General features: G+C 38.5%; 1 protein-coding gene across 5 annotated transcripts in view; it reads right to left on the bottom strand.

The window, feature by feature from the left end:
- PLS1 (plastin 1) overlaps window positions 1-19,353 on the bottom strand; it is a 137,015-nt gene that overhangs the window by 41,274 nt on the left and 76,388 nt on the right. For 4 of the 5 annotated variants that reach the window (XM_017882274.1, XM_017882272.1, XM_017882271.1 and 1 more), the window contains exons 2-5: window positions 12,588-12,702; window positions 11,807-11,912; window positions 5,226-5,389; window positions 3,671-3,800 (exon numbers count right to left, since the gene is read on the bottom strand). In XM_017882274.1, coding sequence (XP_017737763.1) covers window positions 3,671-3,800; window positions 5,226-5,389; window positions 11,807-11,876 — 364 coding nt within the window. In that variant the 5' untranslated portion in view covers window positions 11,877-11,912; window positions 12,588-12,702. The remainder of the gene's footprint in view (window positions 1-3,670; window positions 3,801-5,225; window positions 5,390-11,806; window positions 11,913-12,587; window positions 12,703-19,353) is intronic. The other variant, XM_017882275.1, reaches the window with a different exon arrangement.

Genomic DNA, 19,353 nt, shown 5'->3' with positions numbered 1-19,353 from the left:
AAAAAAAAAAAAAAAAAAAAAAAAAAAAAAAAAAAAAAAAAAAAGGACACAAATCTAGACACCAGCACTATCCTTGGCCATCTTCATCCACCAACTTCTCAACACATGGCTTCTAGTATGGGTACATTGATCTTAAGTAGAAAATTTTGTTGGGTTATGCAGTAGGGAAAATAGGAAGGAACTTAAAGTAAAAACATTGTACAGCTTTATTATTATTCTGTAGATATAAAACTCATTTAAGAGTATAAATCCTTAAAGTAGATAATCCCCATTTCCATCAGAGGGTAGCACATAATGAGTTGGCCTTCTCCATTGTTGCCCCAGTTCCTAGAATTAGGTAATTTTCCCAAGGGAATATTTTGCAGGTACCCCCAAAATTTAATCCATACATACACACACAAGCCAACAAAAACACAAATATGTACTAATATTTCCTCTTTGTATATATAATAATCTGCCTTATCTTCTTGCCTCTTCATACATACCTCCTTAAAAGGATTTGGAGTCTAGGTATTCAGAGATCACTAAAATACTGTACCTGCCATTGAGGAATTTTTTAGTGTAATTATAAAACAAATATACAAAGAAATGTGATATAAGGGAAATACACACACCACCAGAAATATATATGCAATGTTTTCAGAATTTAAAAAAAAAAAAAAGCAATCACTTTTAGTTAGGGTGATCAAGAAAAGGCTTTATGGAGAAGTTACTATTTGAAATATAGGTTTTCAATAGGTGAATATAGGCAAGGAAAGAAAGGATGTTTCAGGTATAGGAACCAGGAATGAGATACCACATCACAACCACTAGGATGGCTGTAATTTTTTAAATGGGCAAAACAAGTGTTGGTGAGAAAGTGAAGAAACTGGAGCCCTCATACATTGCTGGTGGGAATGTAAGATGGTGCAGCCACTTTGGACCTTGAGAGCTTGTTTGGAGGTTCTAGCAGGGGAGTGCAACTACTCGTATACCTTTAACCAAAGACCAGTCAACCTCTGTTGGGGATGGTCATCCTCTTTGACTGAGCACACAGCTTCGGGAGGGACTCACATGGAGCAGTGAGGGAGGAAGGGGACCCTGCCTAGCCAGCCAGATCAGCCAAATCAACCCTGGCAATCAATGGGGTGACAGATGTCACAGCCAGATCGCCCTCACGAGTGTAGCCACTTTGGAAAACAATTTGACAGTTCTTTAAAAATGTTAAACGTAGAATTAACAAAAATTTGAGCAATTCTACTCCTAAGTATATGCCTACGAGAATTCAAAGTACATGTCCACATAGAAATGCATTCATGATGTTCATACAGCATTATTTATAATAGCCAAAAACTGGAAACAACCCATGTGTCCATCACCTGATGAAAGGATAAACAAAATGTGGTATTGGCCATAGAATGGAATATTCAGCAATAAAAAGGAATGAAGGGGCCAGGTACCATGGCTTACACCTGTAATCCCAGTACTTTGGGAGGCCAAGACAGGCAGATCGCTCGAACCCAGGAGTTCAAGATGAACCTGGGTGACATAGCAAAACTCCATCTCTACAAAAGATAGAAAAATTAGCTGGGCATGGTGGTGCACATTTGGGAGGCATGGTTGTGCACTTGGGAGGCTGAGGTGGGAGGATCCCTTGAACTCTGGAGGTCGAGGCTGCAGTCAGAATAAAAGGAATGAAGTATGATATCAGTGACAACATGGATGAGCCTTGAAAATATTACGCCAGTGAAGAAGCCTATCAAATGAAAGGCTACTACAGTATGATTCCATTTCTATAAAATTTCCAGAATAGGGAAACTTATAGAAATAGAAAGTAGTTTAATGGTTGCAGAGCCTTTGGGAAGAAGGAAATGGGGAGTGACTGATAACGAGTATGGTGTTTTTTCTTTGGTGTAATGAAAGTGTTCTGAAATTAAATAGTGATGACAATTGCACAACTATGAATATGCTAAAAACTATTGAACTGTATACTTTAAAAATGAATTTTGTGGTATGTCAATTATATCTCAATAAAGCTGCTATTTTTTTTTATAAAAGCCATTAAATGTTCCGTATCTTTTTCTAGAGAATAGTTATATAGGTGTACTCATAGGTTAAAGAAATCATCAAGCCATATACTTAAGAATAGCACACTTTGGCTGGGTGCAGTGGCTCACACCTGTAATCCCAGCACTTTGGGAGGCCGAGGTAGGCAGATCACGAGATCAGGAGATCAAGACCATCCTGGCTAACATGGTGAAACCCCAACTCTACTAAAACTACAAAAAAAAAAAAAGCTGGGCGTGGTGGCAGACGCCTGTAGTCCCAGCTACTCAGGAGGCTGAGACAGAAGAATGATATGAACCTGGACGATGGAGCTTGCAGTGAGCCTAGATTGCACCACTGCACTCCAGCCTGGGCAACAGAGCTCGTCTCAAAAAAAAACTTTTTTTAATAAAAAAAAAAAAAGAATAGTACACGTCACACACTTTACTACATGTATCTTATACCTCAATAAACAAATAAACAAAAATTTATGGTGACAAACATCAGAAAAGAGGTAACCTCTAGAGAAGAATAGTTACTACTAGGGGGATGGGGGAGTCTTCAGGTGATGAAAAGATTCCATATCTTGTTCTGGTTGGCAGCTACATGAATATATACACATGGAAAAATTCATTGAGCCGTATACTTAAGATTACAGCACTTTGCTGAATGTGTATTATACCTCAATAATTTGGTTTTTTTGTCTTTAAAAAGAAGCCACTTCAGTAGAAATGACAGGCAGAAACTGGGTTAAGGGGTGAATACCTTTCAAAAAGTGAAGGTAACAGTTATGTACCTCTGCCTTCATGGCTGCTTCCCTAATGGGAAAAATTAGGAAAAACATACAATAGATGAGAGAAATTTGAGTGTATCACTAGAGGAAAATCCAATTAGGAAGGGACAGAATCAAGAAGATAATTAACAGATTCAGGTCTGAAATGAAGAAAGAGGGGAAAAGGTTACAGGTAATTTTGTCAAAAGGCCAAAAAGCATAGTTCTAATTATGTTCGTATGAACAAAAAGAACTTGGCCAAAGGTTCTTAGACATCTTAGATAGCTTAATATGGGGAAGATACCTCATCTTAAAAGTTAATATGCCTCTGCATTTCCCACGGGGCAATGGTCCAGTGGTTTAATGAGATCAAGCAAATCAGGTGCTATGCTCTCTAGTCACTTGGTTATTAGATAAAAGGTGAATCAGGTATCTCAGATCTCAGAAAATGGAAGAGAAAAATCCTTGCAATATAAGCCTCTCCACCATTCCTAGCTCAGGTCTAAAAGTAAAGCCATCTCATCAGTCAGGATGAAAAGTCATTCAAAATCCACTTTTAAATACATCTAATGCTGGAGTACAAACAACTTCCACTTTGTTGTTTATAATCTTTTTTCTGTAGACTGAGCCTGATCCATAGTAGGAACTCATTGATTTCAATGATTCTAGGATTTTTCATTTTGACGTCTCTGAAACTGACATGCATTTCAAATTCAATGGCATGTTATACTGTGCTCTGCACTATTTTTTTCTCCTCAATGGCACATAAAATAATGGTATGAAGCACAATGAGTGGCATCTTAGAACTGATTAAACATGTCACTTAATGAATGAATCAGTGACTAAAAGATCAGATTTGGAGGAGTCAGTTACCTGAATAAGAATGCTGTGTGCCCTCACTGGAAATAGATGAAGTTCCTCCAATAGCAGTAATCCCTTCCCTCTTGTTAATTATTTTTCGGAATGTTTTGCTGATATCTTTGCTTTTTAATTCTTGCATTAGCTGGAATGGAACATAAGTAAAATTGAGAATCAGATAACAAAAACCTGACAAGATGAAGGATATTTATTTATATTTCTTTATTTAATAAGAAATAATACCAAATTAAATACTAGTCAGTTGTACTTATTGCTTGTATTCACAGATAACTTTCATCATTTTACCAATAACACAAAATAGACAAATACTTGAACCCCAAACAGTGAAATAAATTTTTTATAACTAAGCTTAAATTGAACACACTGAAATTATTCTTCTTGGGTTGCCATAATCTTTTGTACTGAAAACCTAAGAAATAACTAACTACATGCTAAAAATAAAAGAATGCCTTAATGAAGATATTTCCTGGCTGAACATCTCAAATGTATTCATGTTAAAATAAGTCAGCTCTTAAAGGAAATAACATAGGCTTACAGAAACTCCCTTTCCCAATCACTTTCTCACTGGACTCACCAGAGATTGGCAAGACTGAATTCAATCAGTTTTGCATGCAGCAAAGTGATTGGGTTTTTTTAAAATGCAAATCTGATCTTGTCACTTCACATTCTATTCTTCTCACTTCATTGGCTTCCTATTGCTTTTAGGACAAAAACAAAAATTGGACATGGCCCTGTGTGACCTGATTCTGACTTACTTCCCCAGCTACATTCCTTACCCTTACCATCTCAGCTCCAGCCACACAAACATTCTTTCAGTTGCTTGAGAATATTCACCATCTCTAAAGCCACAGGGCCTCTACACATGCTGTCATGTCTACCTGTCTCCCACATTATTCATTTTCCCGCAACTCACTTTTAAAATCTTTCTTCAGAACACATCACAGTCTTCACGCTGTAGGGATACCTTCCCTGAGTCCCTGCACTATCCAGCCTCGCCTCCAAATTCAATTCCTTCTACCACAAACTCTCACAGGACCTGTACCACTCTGTCATAGCAATTCTCATAGTTATCTTCTATCAATTTGTGCAATGCAGTCTCCCCAACACATATAAACTCCATGAAGGCAGGGATCACGTTTCTTTTCACTCATCAAATTACTCACAGTGCCTAGCAAAGTTTCGAGGAAGAGAAGAGCTAAAATACCTGCTTAATCAATAAAGAATGCAAAGTCAGACAATTTATATTTCATAAATATTCAATTATATTAATGGACAGTAAGCATTGAACTCACCTAGTTATTCTAGGGAATGAACTACTGTTATCTAAACCTGATTTCCATTCCAACAATTTGAGAATAATTTTTTTCCTTTGTTTTATGAATTAGTTGTGGAAATTATTTCAATAATAATAGTTATCGTCATTATCATCATTTTAAAGCAGTCCTTTTTCTGGCCTCTGAAGCTGGATTTAACCAAAGCTAGTGATGACATTATTACAATTCTGCTTTAACCAAGATTATCAGTAGCCCAAAAGGATTAGATTACTTACTGACACAAACTCTTCAAAACTGATTTTGCCATCTTTGTTGCTGTCAGCAACTGATATAATTTTCTCCACAATCTCTCGCACCTTGTAGCCAGGCAGAGGAAGGCTTGCTTCCTTAAACAAGTCTTGAAGTTCATAGTCACTGACATACCCACTATTGTCAATATCTGTAAAGATATATCATCAAATATATTTTGTAATCTTTGTTGAAGATGTACACTAAGAAGGCTTTTTGGGAGGACTCACAGACATGCAGACAGAGCCTTCCACATTTGTTTCACAGGTGGCAGTAACCTTTTATCCTGTACCTGAACTGTACAGAATATGCTATATGCTTTATTTTAAAAACTCATATTTAAGTCAGGCTTGGTAGTTCCAGCTATTTGGGAGACTAAGGTGAGGGGATCACCTGAGCCCAGGAGTTCAAGGCTGTTGTGAGCTATGATTACACTACTGCCCTTCAACTTAGGCAACAGAGTGAGACCCCATCTTTTAAACAAAAACAAAAACAAAACAAAACCCTTGTATATCTTTAAATGGAGTTTATTCCTGTTGCGGGAAGTCAGGGACCCCAAACAGAGGGACCAGCTGAAGCCATGGCAGAAGAACATAAATTGTGAAGGTTTCATAGACATTTATTAGTTCCCCAAATTAATACTTTTATAATTTCTTACGCCTGTCTTTACTGCAGTCTCTGAACATAAATTGCGAAGATTTCATGGACACTTATCACTTCCCCAGTCAATACTACTGTGATTTCCTATGCCTGTCTTTACTTTAATCTCTTAATCCCATCATCTTCGTAAGCTGAGGATGTATGTCACCTCACGACCCTGTGATGATTGCATTCACTGCACAAAAATTGTAGAGCACGTGTGTTTGAACAATATGAAATCTGGGCACCTTAAGAACAGGATAACAGCGATTTTCAGGGAACAAGAGACATAACCTTAAAGTCTTGGCTGCCTGAGAGCCGGGCAGAACAGAGCCATATTTCTCTTCTTTCAAAAGCAAATAGGAGAAATATCTCGGAATTCTTTTTCTCAGCAAGGAACTTCCCTAAGAAAGAGAATGCGATCCTAGGGGGCGGTCTCTAAAATGGCAGCTCTAGGGACGTCTGTCTTTTACGGTTGCAGATAGGGATGAAATAAGCCCCCAGCTTATTAAGCCCATAGTGCTCCCAGGCCTATTAGGATGAGGAAATTCCTACCTAATAAATTTTGGTCAGACCAGTTGTCTGCTCTCAAACCCTGTCTCCTGATAAGATGTTATCAATGACAATGCATGCCTGAAACTTCATTAACAATTTTAATTTCGCCCCGGTCCTGTGATATCACCCTGCCTCAATTTGCCTCGTAGTATTTTATTACCTTGTGAAGCATGTGATCTCTGTGACCCATACCCTATTCGTACACTCCCTCCCCTTTTGAAAATCACTAATAAAAACTTGCTGGTTTTGTGGCTTGGGGGGCATCATGGAACCTGCCGACATGTGATGTCTACCCCAGACATCCAGCTTTAAAATTTCTCTTTTGTACTCTTCCCTTTATTTCTCAGACTGGCCGACACTTAGGGAAGATAGAAAAGAACCCACAAAGAATTATCGGGTTGGGTTTCCCTGCTATATCCCCATAGATTTGGGGCCACCATATATATTTTAAGGGTACTGTTACTCTGATAGAAAACTCAGTTTTAGCACATGGCTAAGCATCAAAGAAATAAGCATTGGGGGGCGGGGAGGCCAGACACAGTGGCTCAAGCCTATAATCCCAGCACTTTGGGAGGCCGAGGTGGACAGATCACCTGAGGTCAGGAGTTTGAGATCAGCCTGGCCAACATGGCAAAACCCTGTCTCTACTAAAAATACAAAAATTAGCTGGGTATGGTGGTGGGCACCTGTAATCAAAGCTACTCAGGAGGCTGAGGTAGGAGAATCACTTGAACCTGGGAGGCAGAGGTTGCAGTGAGCCAAGATTGCACCACTGTACTCTACCCTGGGCAACAGAGTGAGACTCCATCTCAAAAAAAAAAAGAGGACTAAGCATGAGGAAGTCACAGGTAGCTAAAAAGGGAGCACCCACTCAGACTTTAACTTCTTGAGGGAATTTAGAAAATGAATCTGCTGACCCCACATTCCACATAAAATATGTGTGCTGTGTAAAATACACATAAGATATTTCTGTTCTACATTTCACTTGGTGGCAATTCTGTTTAATCTGTCAATAATTCATTGCTGCTTCATTATGTATTCATGATACCATTATGTATGCTGAATCATTTGATGTCATTTGAGATTAGGTGTTCCAGAAATTCACAACTATATTTGGACTTTGGGAAACAGGTTTCCAGGTGTTTTCATGTCATCATTGAGAGATGCCCTTCCCTAGGTTTTCCCTAGAGACTGGGTATCACTTCTTGACTCAGAACAAAAGTGACACAAAACACTTCTGCCGAGAGTTGACAGCAGAGCTTTGCATTGTTTTGTTGCCTGGATCTGCCTTGGATAGGCTCTCTTTGCTCATCTGGTAATAGCTGCTTTGTTTCCTATATTTCTTGTTATTCTTAATAAAAGAGCTGCCATACTCACGGAGTTAATGGTTAGGAGAGAAACTTTTCTTTGAAATGCTCATATGAAAGTTTTAGAATTAATACTGTTCAGAATGATAGAATATTTCTAAACTAGAACCACCGATAACCAAGATATTGGTATAATTGCAAAAGTCAGCTAGGAAGCTAAGTTGCTTGATAGTGCAATAATATTGCTTTCTTTGAATTTAGAGAAAAATCTCATTACATTACCAGTTCAGAACTGTTTCCCATAATTCTGAAATATGCACATAGATTAGGCTGGCTTATTTCTAAACCAGCATAATAGTAGGAAATATTTTAAAACAAACAAGACTGAGGAAGTTATTTGCCTAATAACTATCGTGTTAAGCTAAAAAGATTAGTTAAGAGCTAGGATTCTGAAGACAGATATGGGGACTTAAGCTCCCAGCTCCATCCCTAGACCCTCTGTGGTTTTGGTGTGACATGACAAGAACTAATAGAAACCACTTAATGAACATATATGCTTAGCCAAGTGACTTGTTAAGAACTTGACTTACCTCATGAAATTATTTTTTTCTTTTTTTCTTTGAGACAGACTCTCGCTCTGTTGCCAGGCTGGAGTGCAGTGGTGCAATCTCAGTTCACTGCAACCTCTGCCTCTGGGGTTCAAGTGATTCTCCTGCCTCAGCCTCCTGAGTAGCTGGGACTACAGGTGCAAGCCACTACACCCAGCTAACTTTTGTATTTTTAGTAGAGATGGGGTTTCACCATGTTGGCCAGGATGGTCTTAATCTCTTGACCTCGTGATCTGCCCGCCCCAGCCTCCAAAGTGCTGGGATTACAGGCATGAGCCACTGCGCCTGGCCATCTCACGAAATTCTTACAACAACTTTGAGGTGGTTACTAATGTCATCCCCATTTTAAAGGTGAGAAAATAAAGGCTTACATTAAATAACTATAAAGGTCACAGTTTGAAAAGAAAACAAGACTTTCTTACAACTCGACAACAACAACAAAACAAAACAACTTGATTCAAAAATAGGAAAAGGGCTTGAAACGACATTTCTCCAGAGAAGATATACAATCAGCCAATAAGCACATACAGATGCTAAACATCACTAGTCATAAGGAAAATGCAAATAAAATAAGACACTACTTCACACCCAGGAGAATGCTTATTATCCAAAAAAAACCAGAAAACAAATGTTGGAGAGGATGTGAAAAAAATGGAATCCTGGTACACCACTGGTAGGAATGTAAAATGGTGCTTCCACTATGGAAAACAGTATGGTAGTTCCCCCACAAAATTACATATGGAATCACCATATGATGTAGCAATTCCGCTATTATGTTTACACTCAAAATAATTGAAAGCAGGGACTTGAACAGGTATTTGTATACCCATGTTCATAGCATTGTTCACAATAGCCAAAAGGTGGAAGCAACCCACATGGCCATGACTGGATGAGTGGATAAGCAAAATGTGGCATATACATACAATAAAATATTATTCAACCTTAAAAAGGGAGGAAATTCTGACACATGCTACAACATGGATGAATCTTGAGGACATTGTACTAAGTGAAATAAGTCGGTCACAAGAAGACAAATATTATGTGATTCCACCTATATGAGGTACCTAGAGTAGTCACATTCATACAGAAAGTAGGATGATGATTACCTGGGGCTGGGGGAGCAGGAGGTGGGAGTTATTGTTTAACGGATATGGAGTTTCAGTTTGGGAAAGGGATGGTGGTGATGAATGTAGAACGATGTGAATGTACTAAATGCTAATGAACTATACACTTAAAAATGGCTAAAATGGTAAATTCTGTTACGTATATTTAACCACAATTTCAAAAAGAAACAATACTGAGAAATATTTTAACTTGCCCCTTCTCTCCAGTGGCCCCAAAATACTCCATCTAATAACATTGGATGGCCATGTCCCACTGTCCCTGAGAAAAGTGTGCCAGAAATTAGCAGAGGTTTCTGAGTTCACAGAGTAGCAGTTTGTCTTGTAAATAAAGTCAGCAAGTACATATTCTGCTAGTGTTACTGCTTTGCTCAAACAGAACAAATTATCTTGCTGTCAAAATTGTTCTATCAAGGACCTGCTTCTGGGTCGGGATTTTGTACATAGCAGAGCAGCTCCCTCACTACCATCTATTGAAAGGCAGCCCTCAATACAAGCTTTTGTTTAAAAAAAGAATTGTTCCATCAGTTAATTGTTTATTCAATATGTCATTAAATAAATATTGCAATATTATATTAATATGTTCATGAATCATAAAGATTACAGTTGGTGTGCTAAACAAAGTAAATATATTACTCATTCATTTATTTTACCAAGACCTAGGTAGAACTTTTATTCAAGCTACCAAACTGCATCTATAAAATAACAGAAATATCAAACTATGAGATACATTTTTATTACTTCCTCTGTTTCAGTGCTCAAAATGAGCAGAACATTTCAACAATTGCCCAGTTTTTGTCTTGAAAAGATTCTGGACACTACATATAATTCTCTATAAAATGTATGACTGTTTTCTGAAAATCGTACCATATTCATACAATGCTCTAATGACAAATATGCCATTCCCAGGGAGACATGGAAAAGCCCAGAGATCGGTAGAATTTACTTTATTTCACAGTAATGATTTATAAAACATGAGCTTCCTCAGTTTTACAGTTTTTTGGTTTTTTTTTTTTTTTTTGGAGTGCTTTATTTTTTAAACTTATATCTTTTTTTCTTTGTATTGGTCAGTAAAACTCATGCTGCATGATATTTTACTCACATTAAGTTTAGTCATTATTAGGTTTGTGAGAAATCTAAGCACAAGACCAGCGGTGATCATTTTCTCCTCCCTGATCTAGCATATGACTGTTTCTCATGGAGGGCTCTATTACACTAGAGAAGGAGCTTGATGAGTAAGGGGCAAACGTGGTGGTGTCACTGTCCCAATGTCTATTCACTGCGCTCACCTTTCACTGGGTTCACCTTTCACTTGCATGCATTTGCAAACTAAAGCAAAAAAAAAAAAAAAAAAAAAAAGGTATTTGCATTCTCCTTGTTTACCATGGGTTTCCTAAGAGCAAACTGCAGAAGAATTGAGATCCAACAGAGTATGAGGAACATTTTTTGGAAGAAAAATACAAAACTGTCAAAATGATAATGTCATAAACACAAAACACTAAATGGCTATAAAAAGTGAAAGAAGAGGCCGGGCGCGGTGGCTCAAGCCTGTAATCCCAGCACTTCGGGAGGCCGAGACGGGCGGATCACGAGGTCAGGAGATCGAGACCATCCTGGCTAACACGGTGAAACCCCGTCTCTACTAAAAAATACAAAAAACTAGCCGGGTGAGGTGGCGGGCGCCTGTAGTCCCAGCTACTCGGGAGGCTGAGGCAGGAGAATGGCGTAAACCCAGGAGGCGGAGCTTGCAGTGAGCTGAGATCCGGCCACTGCACTCCAGCCTGGGCGACAGAGCGAGACTCCGTCTCAAAAAAAAAAAAAAAAAAAGTGAAAGAAGAAAAATAAGGCATACGGCCTTTAAAAACAATACTAAGACTTTCTAAATTATGCATGTGGGAGAAGGAAAATAAGATATATGGCATTTAAAAACAATACTGAGATTTTAAAAATATTCTGCATGAAGTCAGAAAGTGTTATAGTTAGTGACAAAGATGTGAAGGCCAGAGTTCAGTTTATACACAAGGAAGTATTTTTACATTTTTTCTCTCTGTAATAAGGATACCGTGTTCAGTGTATTCAGTTACACTGTCATTCATTAACCTGGATTATCCTCTGCAAAGAAATGATCAAAGAATTCAAAGTCCAATTCACCTAGAAATTCAAGCCAGTCTTAGCTTATCTTTCAGAAAGAGAGAATCCAGTGAAACTTAGATAGAAAAAAAGGAATAAATCTGGAGGTAATTGGGTGGTGGTAGATGAAATAAAAGGTATTGTTCCATTCCTGGAGTCTGACATCAAGCAGACCAGTAATATCGTATTTACTTTTTCTCAAGCATACCTATTTTATTAAATGCTTCTTGTAGTTCTTCAAGCTCCTCCCGAGAAATGGTAGTAGTACTGTTTTCCATCTTTGGACAGAAAAGACTATCTTCAGGTCTTTATATCTAGAAAAAGCAATATTATAAAAAGAGCATGAAACCTTTGGAAACATTTATCTAAGCAATATAAGGTACAGAGGAAGTACATTCTCTAGGAGAAATTATCTATGAGATATGGCTGACAAAGAACAAATAGGAGTAGGTCTCCTGGTAACAATCTCTCAGCATAGGCCAGCCAAACTATAACTGAGACTCAATAAGGGGAAGAAACACCTGTTTTTCTTACCTCGTGCTTTTACACAGATATTTCTCAACAGCCTAATGAATTAATTTCTATTTGCATTTTGCCCCACAATTTCAAGAAAATAAGCAATGCATTTCAAGTTTGAGAAAAGTAGAGCATTTATAAATGTACAGCATAAGGTCAGAAAGTAAATTTTTTAAGACACGAATAATGTCCACAAAAAAGGTAAATTCAGAATCTGCTTATCTTATAATGGGATGTGTGGTTTTAACATTCAGCTTCACAATATTCAACCACTGCCACGTTCTTTCTCCTTCCCCGTGTGAAGTCTCTGAGGGTCTGTGGGGCTCTTCTTTTACATGGCATGATCGTGGCTCACTGCAGTCCCAAACTCCTAGGCTTAAGTGATCCTCCCACCTCAGCCTCCTGAATAGGTAGGACTATAGGCATGTGCCACTGCACCCAGCTAAAAGTTTTTTGTAGAGACAGGATCTCACTGTGTGGTCCAGGCTGGTCTTGAACTCCTAGCTTCAAGCAGTCCTCCTGTCTCGGCCTTTGAAAGTTGAGCGGTGAGGGGGTGGGGGGCTTCGTATTCTGAGCAGGTAAGACAAACTAAAAAGGAAAAAATTACGTAAAACTGGGCTATAGGAAAAGTCACTAGGTGGTGTGTGTTCATTACAGAAAATAATTGATAACGAATGTCCCAAACAGAAAATTAACATTACTCATAATCCTACTATCCAGAAGTATCGACAAATATCATTTCGTTGTCTTTATCCTTCTGACCCACTTTCTTTTTTTATTTTTATTATTTATTTTATTTATTTTATTTTTATTTATTTTATTTATTTATTTTTTGAGACAGAGTCTTGCTCTGTCGGCCTCAGGCTGGAGTAGCATGTGGCCGGATCTCAGCTCACGGCAAGCTCCGCCTCCCGGGTTACGCCATTCTCCTGCCTCAGCCTCCGGAGTAGCTGGACTACGGTGCCTGCCACCTCGCACGGCTCACGTTTTTGGTATTTTTTTTAGTAGAGACGGGGTTTCACCATGTTAGCCAGGATGGTCTTGAGTCTCCTGACCTCGTGAATCCGCCGTCTCGCCTCCCAAAGTGCTGGGATTTACAGGCTTGACGCACGCGCCCGGGCCTTTTAATTTTTTTTTTTGATGTGACAAGAGTCTCGCTTCTTCCACCAGGCTGGGAGTGCAATGGTGCAAATATCAAGCTCACGCCAACCCTCCGCTCCCAAGTTAAAGCGATTCTCCTGCCTCAGCCTCGGTAGCTGGGATTCAGGCACTATTGCCCAGCTAATTTTTGTATTTTTAGTAGAGATCTGGTTTCATCATGTTGCCAGACTGTGTCTCGAACTCACTGACCTCAAAGTGATCTACCCGCTCAGGGCTCCCAAAGTGCTGGGGATAACAGCATGTTAATCACAGCGCCTGGCCCCCTTCTGGACCTCTTTCAAAACACATGTGTACCTTTTGGGGTGTGAGAACATGACCATACCATATTACACCTTTTGTTGGTAATAACACATTGTCACTATGTTTTTCATGGCTTGGTTCATCAACATAATATTTAATGACTACATATATTCTCATAATTATTTGGTAAATTCCCCTCTTTCAGAGTATTTGCACTGCTTTTTATTTTTCATTAAAAAAAAAACAAATAATGCTTCAATGAACATCCCTCAGATAAATCTTTATTCTTCTCCATGTTTATTCGTGATAAATATCTAAAAGTGAATTATTTACATTTTTAGACTCTAATATCTAGCAATGCAACTCTTATTTATTTTCTATTATACTTTAAGTCTGGGATACATGGCAGAACATGCAGCGTTTGTTACATAAGTATACATGTGCCATGGTGGTTTGCTGCACCCATCAACCCATCAATCTACATACGTATTCTCCTAATGCTAATCCCTTCCCTAGTCCCCACCATCAACAGGCCCCAAGTGTGATGTCCCCTCCCTGTGTCCATGTACTTCGTCTTGTTCAACTCCTATTTATGAGTGAGAACCATACAGTGTTTGGTTTTCTGTTCTTGTGTTAGTTTGCTGAGAATGATGAGTTTTCCAGCTTCATCCATGTTCCATGTCCCCGCAAAGGACATGAACTCATCCTTCTTTATGGCTGCATAGTATTCCATAGTGTATACGTGTGACATTTTCTTTATCCAGTCTATCATTGATGGGCATTTGGACTGGTTCCAAGTCTTTGCTATTGTGAATAATGCTGCACTAAACATACGTGTGCATGTGTCTTTATAGCAGCATGATTTATAATCCTTTGGGTATATACCCAGTAACAGGATTGCTGGGTCAAATGGTATTTCTGGTTTTAGATCCTTGAGGAATCGCCACACTGTTTTCCACAACGGTTGAACTAATTTACACTCCCACCAACAGTGTAAGAGCTGTCCTATTTTTTTTTTAAGTGAAAGTAAGTTTATTAAGAAAGTAAAGGAATAAAAGAATGGCTACTCCACAGAGTAGCCACAACTCTTATTTTAAAATGACTTAGTGGCTTGTCTATTCACTGTACAGCTAAAGATGAATACAAATTATATTGTATTCCTCATAAACACTTAGTTCTATCAGACAGTTAATATATGCCTCAGAAAATAAGTGTCAACAAGTGCTTTATAAAACAATAGGAATTGAAGCTTAGTGGAAAATCCTCTTTTTATACACTTTTATAGACTTGTATTTATATAGAAGGTTCAATATCATCCCTAATTTTTCAGTGAAGCACATCAATTTTCAAAATAATTTATCCACTGAAATTTCATTCATCATTGAAAAATTATATTAAATTGTGTGAAGCCCTCTAGGAGTATGGCTCATTTGTGATCTGTACACAAATTTATTCAGAAATTGTGGTGTTCTTTAGAAATCACAAATTTCTATCTCTTACAATTTTTCTGGAGCCTGGTTCTAATTAAATGTGCAATTAAATCTTTTGGTCTTGTTTTAAATATACTACTGTCTGCTATTTAATTCTATACTGTTTTTAAAAAAATTCTAAAGAGCTCAAGTCAGTAGAAAAAGGAGTAAATAGAAGTCATCTTACTCCCCAGATGCAGGTTCTTACATCTTAGCATTAAATATTCATTTCATTGGATTCTCACCTTTAGAAAGCTTTAGTATATTTAAAACTATTTACAGGCATACTTATTTTGTGTTCAAATAGATTAAATCGTTTTTTTAAGGATTGTTAAGCATAATTCCCTGGGTCTGCAAAATGCTAGTTGTGTTGTGGCTGGCTTTGAATCTCTGTGGTTTCAGTCATCCTGTATATCCTTTCCTGTATTCAAAATGCTATCCCTTGCCTCAAGTTTTAAAAATAGTGCCCAATTTTAGCATTTGCACTCCACAGAAAGACTGCAAATTACCAGTGTTTGTGTTGACCTTGCATTTGAAACGATAAAAATAAACCTGGGGTTATATTCTTTGCTCATGCTTATTCAAATTTATATAATTTGTTAATTACATAAAATATTTTTAGTCTCCTATAATCAGGCAAAAGCAAACTTCTCAAAAAAGCAAAACCCATACAATGCTGTTTCCTATTTTAAAGCTTTGTTTTATAGTTAATAAGTGTAAAGATGTTGCTTTGAATCCTTTGACATTAAAATGAAACAAATAGAAAAATATAAAAGGATCTTCAAGATACACAGACAGCTCCTAACTTACGATGATTTGACTTAGAATTTTTCAACTTCACAATGGTGCGGAAGTTATACACAGTCAGCAGAGAGCGGTATGATACTCTCATCATGCTGGGCAGAGGTGGTGAGCCACGGTCAGCCACGCAATCCCAAGGGTGAACAACTAATACTCTACATTTACCACGTTGTCAGAAAGTTTTCCCAACTTTAGGCTACTGTAAGCATTCTAAGCACATTTAAGGTAGGCAAGGCTAAGCTATGAGGCTCAGTAGATTAGGTGTACAAAATGCACTTTTTACTTACGATGGGTTTATTGGAATGGGACTCCTCTGTAAGTTAAGAAGCATCTGTACTCTCAAAAAAACAAAACAAGATGCAGAAAAGTAAGTGTGGCAGGGAAAGGAGAGTGATGGTATCAGCTGTATGTTTATAAAACATTTTCTGGAAGGGTACAAAAGAATGGTAACAGTTGTGATTTTCACATTGTCAGTCTCAAGGCAATTCAGGGTTGTTTCTACTCCCTTTTTTTTTCCTGAAACTGTTCTAAGAAGGGTTTTAGATTCTGCCAGTCATAAAGAACTGCTCTAACTTTGGTAAACTTAAAAGGCTCAAGGAAGAAATTTGAGGGAGGAGAAAAGATCAAATCCAATTTTATCTAAATTTTCAAAAGTCTCTTTTAGAATGTGCTTAACTTTCTAAATATATATTTGGTTGTGTCACGGTACACTTGAGGATTAGGCAAGGAAAAAAGAGGCATTAATTGGTGAAAGAAGGTTCCATTTAAAATGATTTGTGCTTAAAGAAAAGTGGAAGTAAATTAGTCAGGCGTGGTGGTGCACACCTGTCATCCCAGCTACTCAGGAGGCTGAGGCAGGAGAATCGCTTGAACCCAGGAGGCAGAGGTTGCAGTGAGCCGCAATCGCACCGTTGCACTCCAGTCTGGGCAACAAGAGCGAAACTCTGTCTCAAAAAAGAAAACAAAACAACAACAACAGCAACAAAAAAAAGAAAGAAACAAAGAAAAGAAGAAAAGAAAAGTGGAAGAGGAACTGATCCTCTAGGAGGATTCCCATGCATTGGCAATTTGGGACTGGGCTGTTAGACTTACCACCAAGAGTTTTCTACTACTTACTTAAAAGTCCCAACATGTGGCCCCTAGTAAGGGAGTTTACATTCATTCATTCATGTATTCAACAAATACATCCTATTTGGCTTGGCTCAATGAAGATAAAAAGATGAGTAAGAATCAGTTTCTCCTAAAACTGTACTCATACAACATAGCGCTTATCAGGTTCAACTGTAAATGGATGAGAAGTTTAATTTAAACGGATTTTTTGTAAATAGTACAATCTTACAATTATTGCTCTTTGATGAACAAATTAGAATCATCTTCTAATTCACTTTCTGTTTAAATCTGGATATAAAGGAGTCTCTTTTATACTATATACCACGTATTATAGGAGTTATTCAGCATATATCATATATGGCCTTAAGTTAGAAGTCTATGAACTAAGGCCAGGCGTTGTGGCTTACACGTGTAATCCCAGCACTTTGGGACATGGAGGTGGGCAGATCGCTTGAGCTCAGGAGATGGAAACCAGCTTTGGCAACGTGGCAAAACCCCATCTCTACTAAAAAAATATATAAAAATTAGCCAGCCATGGTGGCTTGAGCCTGTAGTCCCAGCCATTCTGGAGGCTGAGGTGGGAGGATCACTTGAGCACAGGAGGTGTGGGCTGCAGTGAGCCGAGATCACACCACTGCACTCCAGCCTGAGCAACACAGCCAGACCATCTCAAAAAAAAAAAAAAAAAAAAAAAAAAGTTTCTGAACTAATTGTAACCAAGGCAATTGTATTATATGGAATGGTGATGTGAGAAGAAGGCTAAAAGGGGTGGGTGAGACTATGCATATGTACACACACACTCACATGCATGAGTTTAAGAGAAAACAAGAATAAGAGAAAGACAAAGACCAAAGACTTGAAGAAAACAGAAACAAGCTCTTGGAAAAGCATTTGATATGAGAAAGATTCACATTGCAGCAAAATTATCCCTTTCTTCATTAAAGCTAATTGCAAGTTGGGGCAGCAGTTACCAGAATAACAATGTAAAAACATGCAATGAGTCAGCAAGTATTTGGTGAAGAAAATACGGATGCGGACCCAAAACAGGCTGTACAGAAGGGCTTAGAGGAAATAACTTTCCCAAGGAAAGACAACATATTGAAATGAAAGCTGCTGGCACCTCAGCTCTGACTTTACTTTTTAATACATGGGATTTGATCACTTAAGCACAAAGGTTCAAATGTTATTTGACTTGTGCAACTGAATGAATGAGTGTGCAGAGTTAGAGTTGCTTACTGAATGGCTAAATCAGCATGCCAAAAACAAACAAAAACCAACAACAACGTAGTCTCTTCTCACAAGGCCTTTATCTCAGAGTTCTACCATTATCCATGGCTAACACCAAACAGGCGCTATTCAGTTTTGAAACCCAAACACTTCAAGTGATCAGTGAGGAAGTACATATTGAAGGGATGGCCTAGGCAAAGAGGGACAATGTGAAACGTATGACTCAACTTGGTCCCCCGGCCTCCTACTCTGTGCCCTCAGCTCCACTCAGATAGATGCGCTAATGGATTTGCCACGCCTCCGAGGACTCAGGCACTGCTCCCTCACTGCAGCCTGTTCAAGGGGCACAAAAATCTTTGCCTCTGCTGGCAGAGCCAAGGTTAGTAAGTTTTCTTAGCTGAAAAATAGGAAACTAGATTAAAAGTATATATAAATGGTGCAAAGTAGGATTTACTGGCGAACGCACAATAAAAAGTATCAATAGGAGACTGACTGGAACTATTTGTAGGGGAGAAAGAAAGGGAATGACTTAATCCCCAGTACTTAAGTCCTCTCTAAATCCAACACTGGGTGATAGATAACTTGTAAGCTGAGGAAATTAGAATCCACACAGTGGGAATCAGTTCTTCTGAGGACCCGCTGAACAATGATGCCTCATGGCCACAAGCTCAGCAACACTTCCTATCTACAGCCATGAATATTCTTCCTAGTTCCTGAAATCCTGGATGAAGAAAGAGGCCCCTCCCCATTTGACTCCCAACCTTTACCCCTTCCTTAATGTGTCCATAATGCTTGTCCCCTGGAAATCCCATCCACATCTCTAAGCCTACAAGGGCCAGGCAGGGAAAGTCAGAAGTATGATTCAGACCTGGTAGGGGATGGGAAGGGCTCTGAAAAGGAGCAGCCACTGCTGAGCTCCAGTGGACAGTTGCCAAGAGGAATGAGGCCCAGGGTTGCTAGATCTTCTGATTTTTCAAGGGAAGTCACAGATCCATATTTTTAGGTGAAATTTGATTTTTAAGCTTTGGCAAACAATTTGAATTATTATAAAGCACTGTGTGTGCCAGATGAGTCCTTCAGTCTATTAAGTTTGGTTCCTCACCTTCTCAATTCTGTTCATTCATTGGCCTCCCAGGGGGCCTGGATGGAAATGCTGTGTGTTTCTTTAGAAACACTCCCATTGGCTGGGCACAGTAGCTTGTGCCTGTAGTCCCAGCTACTCAAAAGGCTG

Source organism: Rhinopithecus bieti, unplaced genomic scaffold (genome assembly GCF_001698545.2).
Source record: "Rhinopithecus bieti isolate Rb0 unplaced genomic scaffold, ASM169854v2 scaffold_12642, whole genome shotgun sequence".
Classification (NCBI taxonomy): domain Eukaryota; kingdom Metazoa; phylum Chordata; class Mammalia; order Primates; family Cercopithecidae; genus Rhinopithecus; species Rhinopithecus bieti.
The sequence above is the reverse complement of the archived record's forward strand: the minus strand, read 5'-3'. Positions and strand labels throughout refer to the sequence as shown.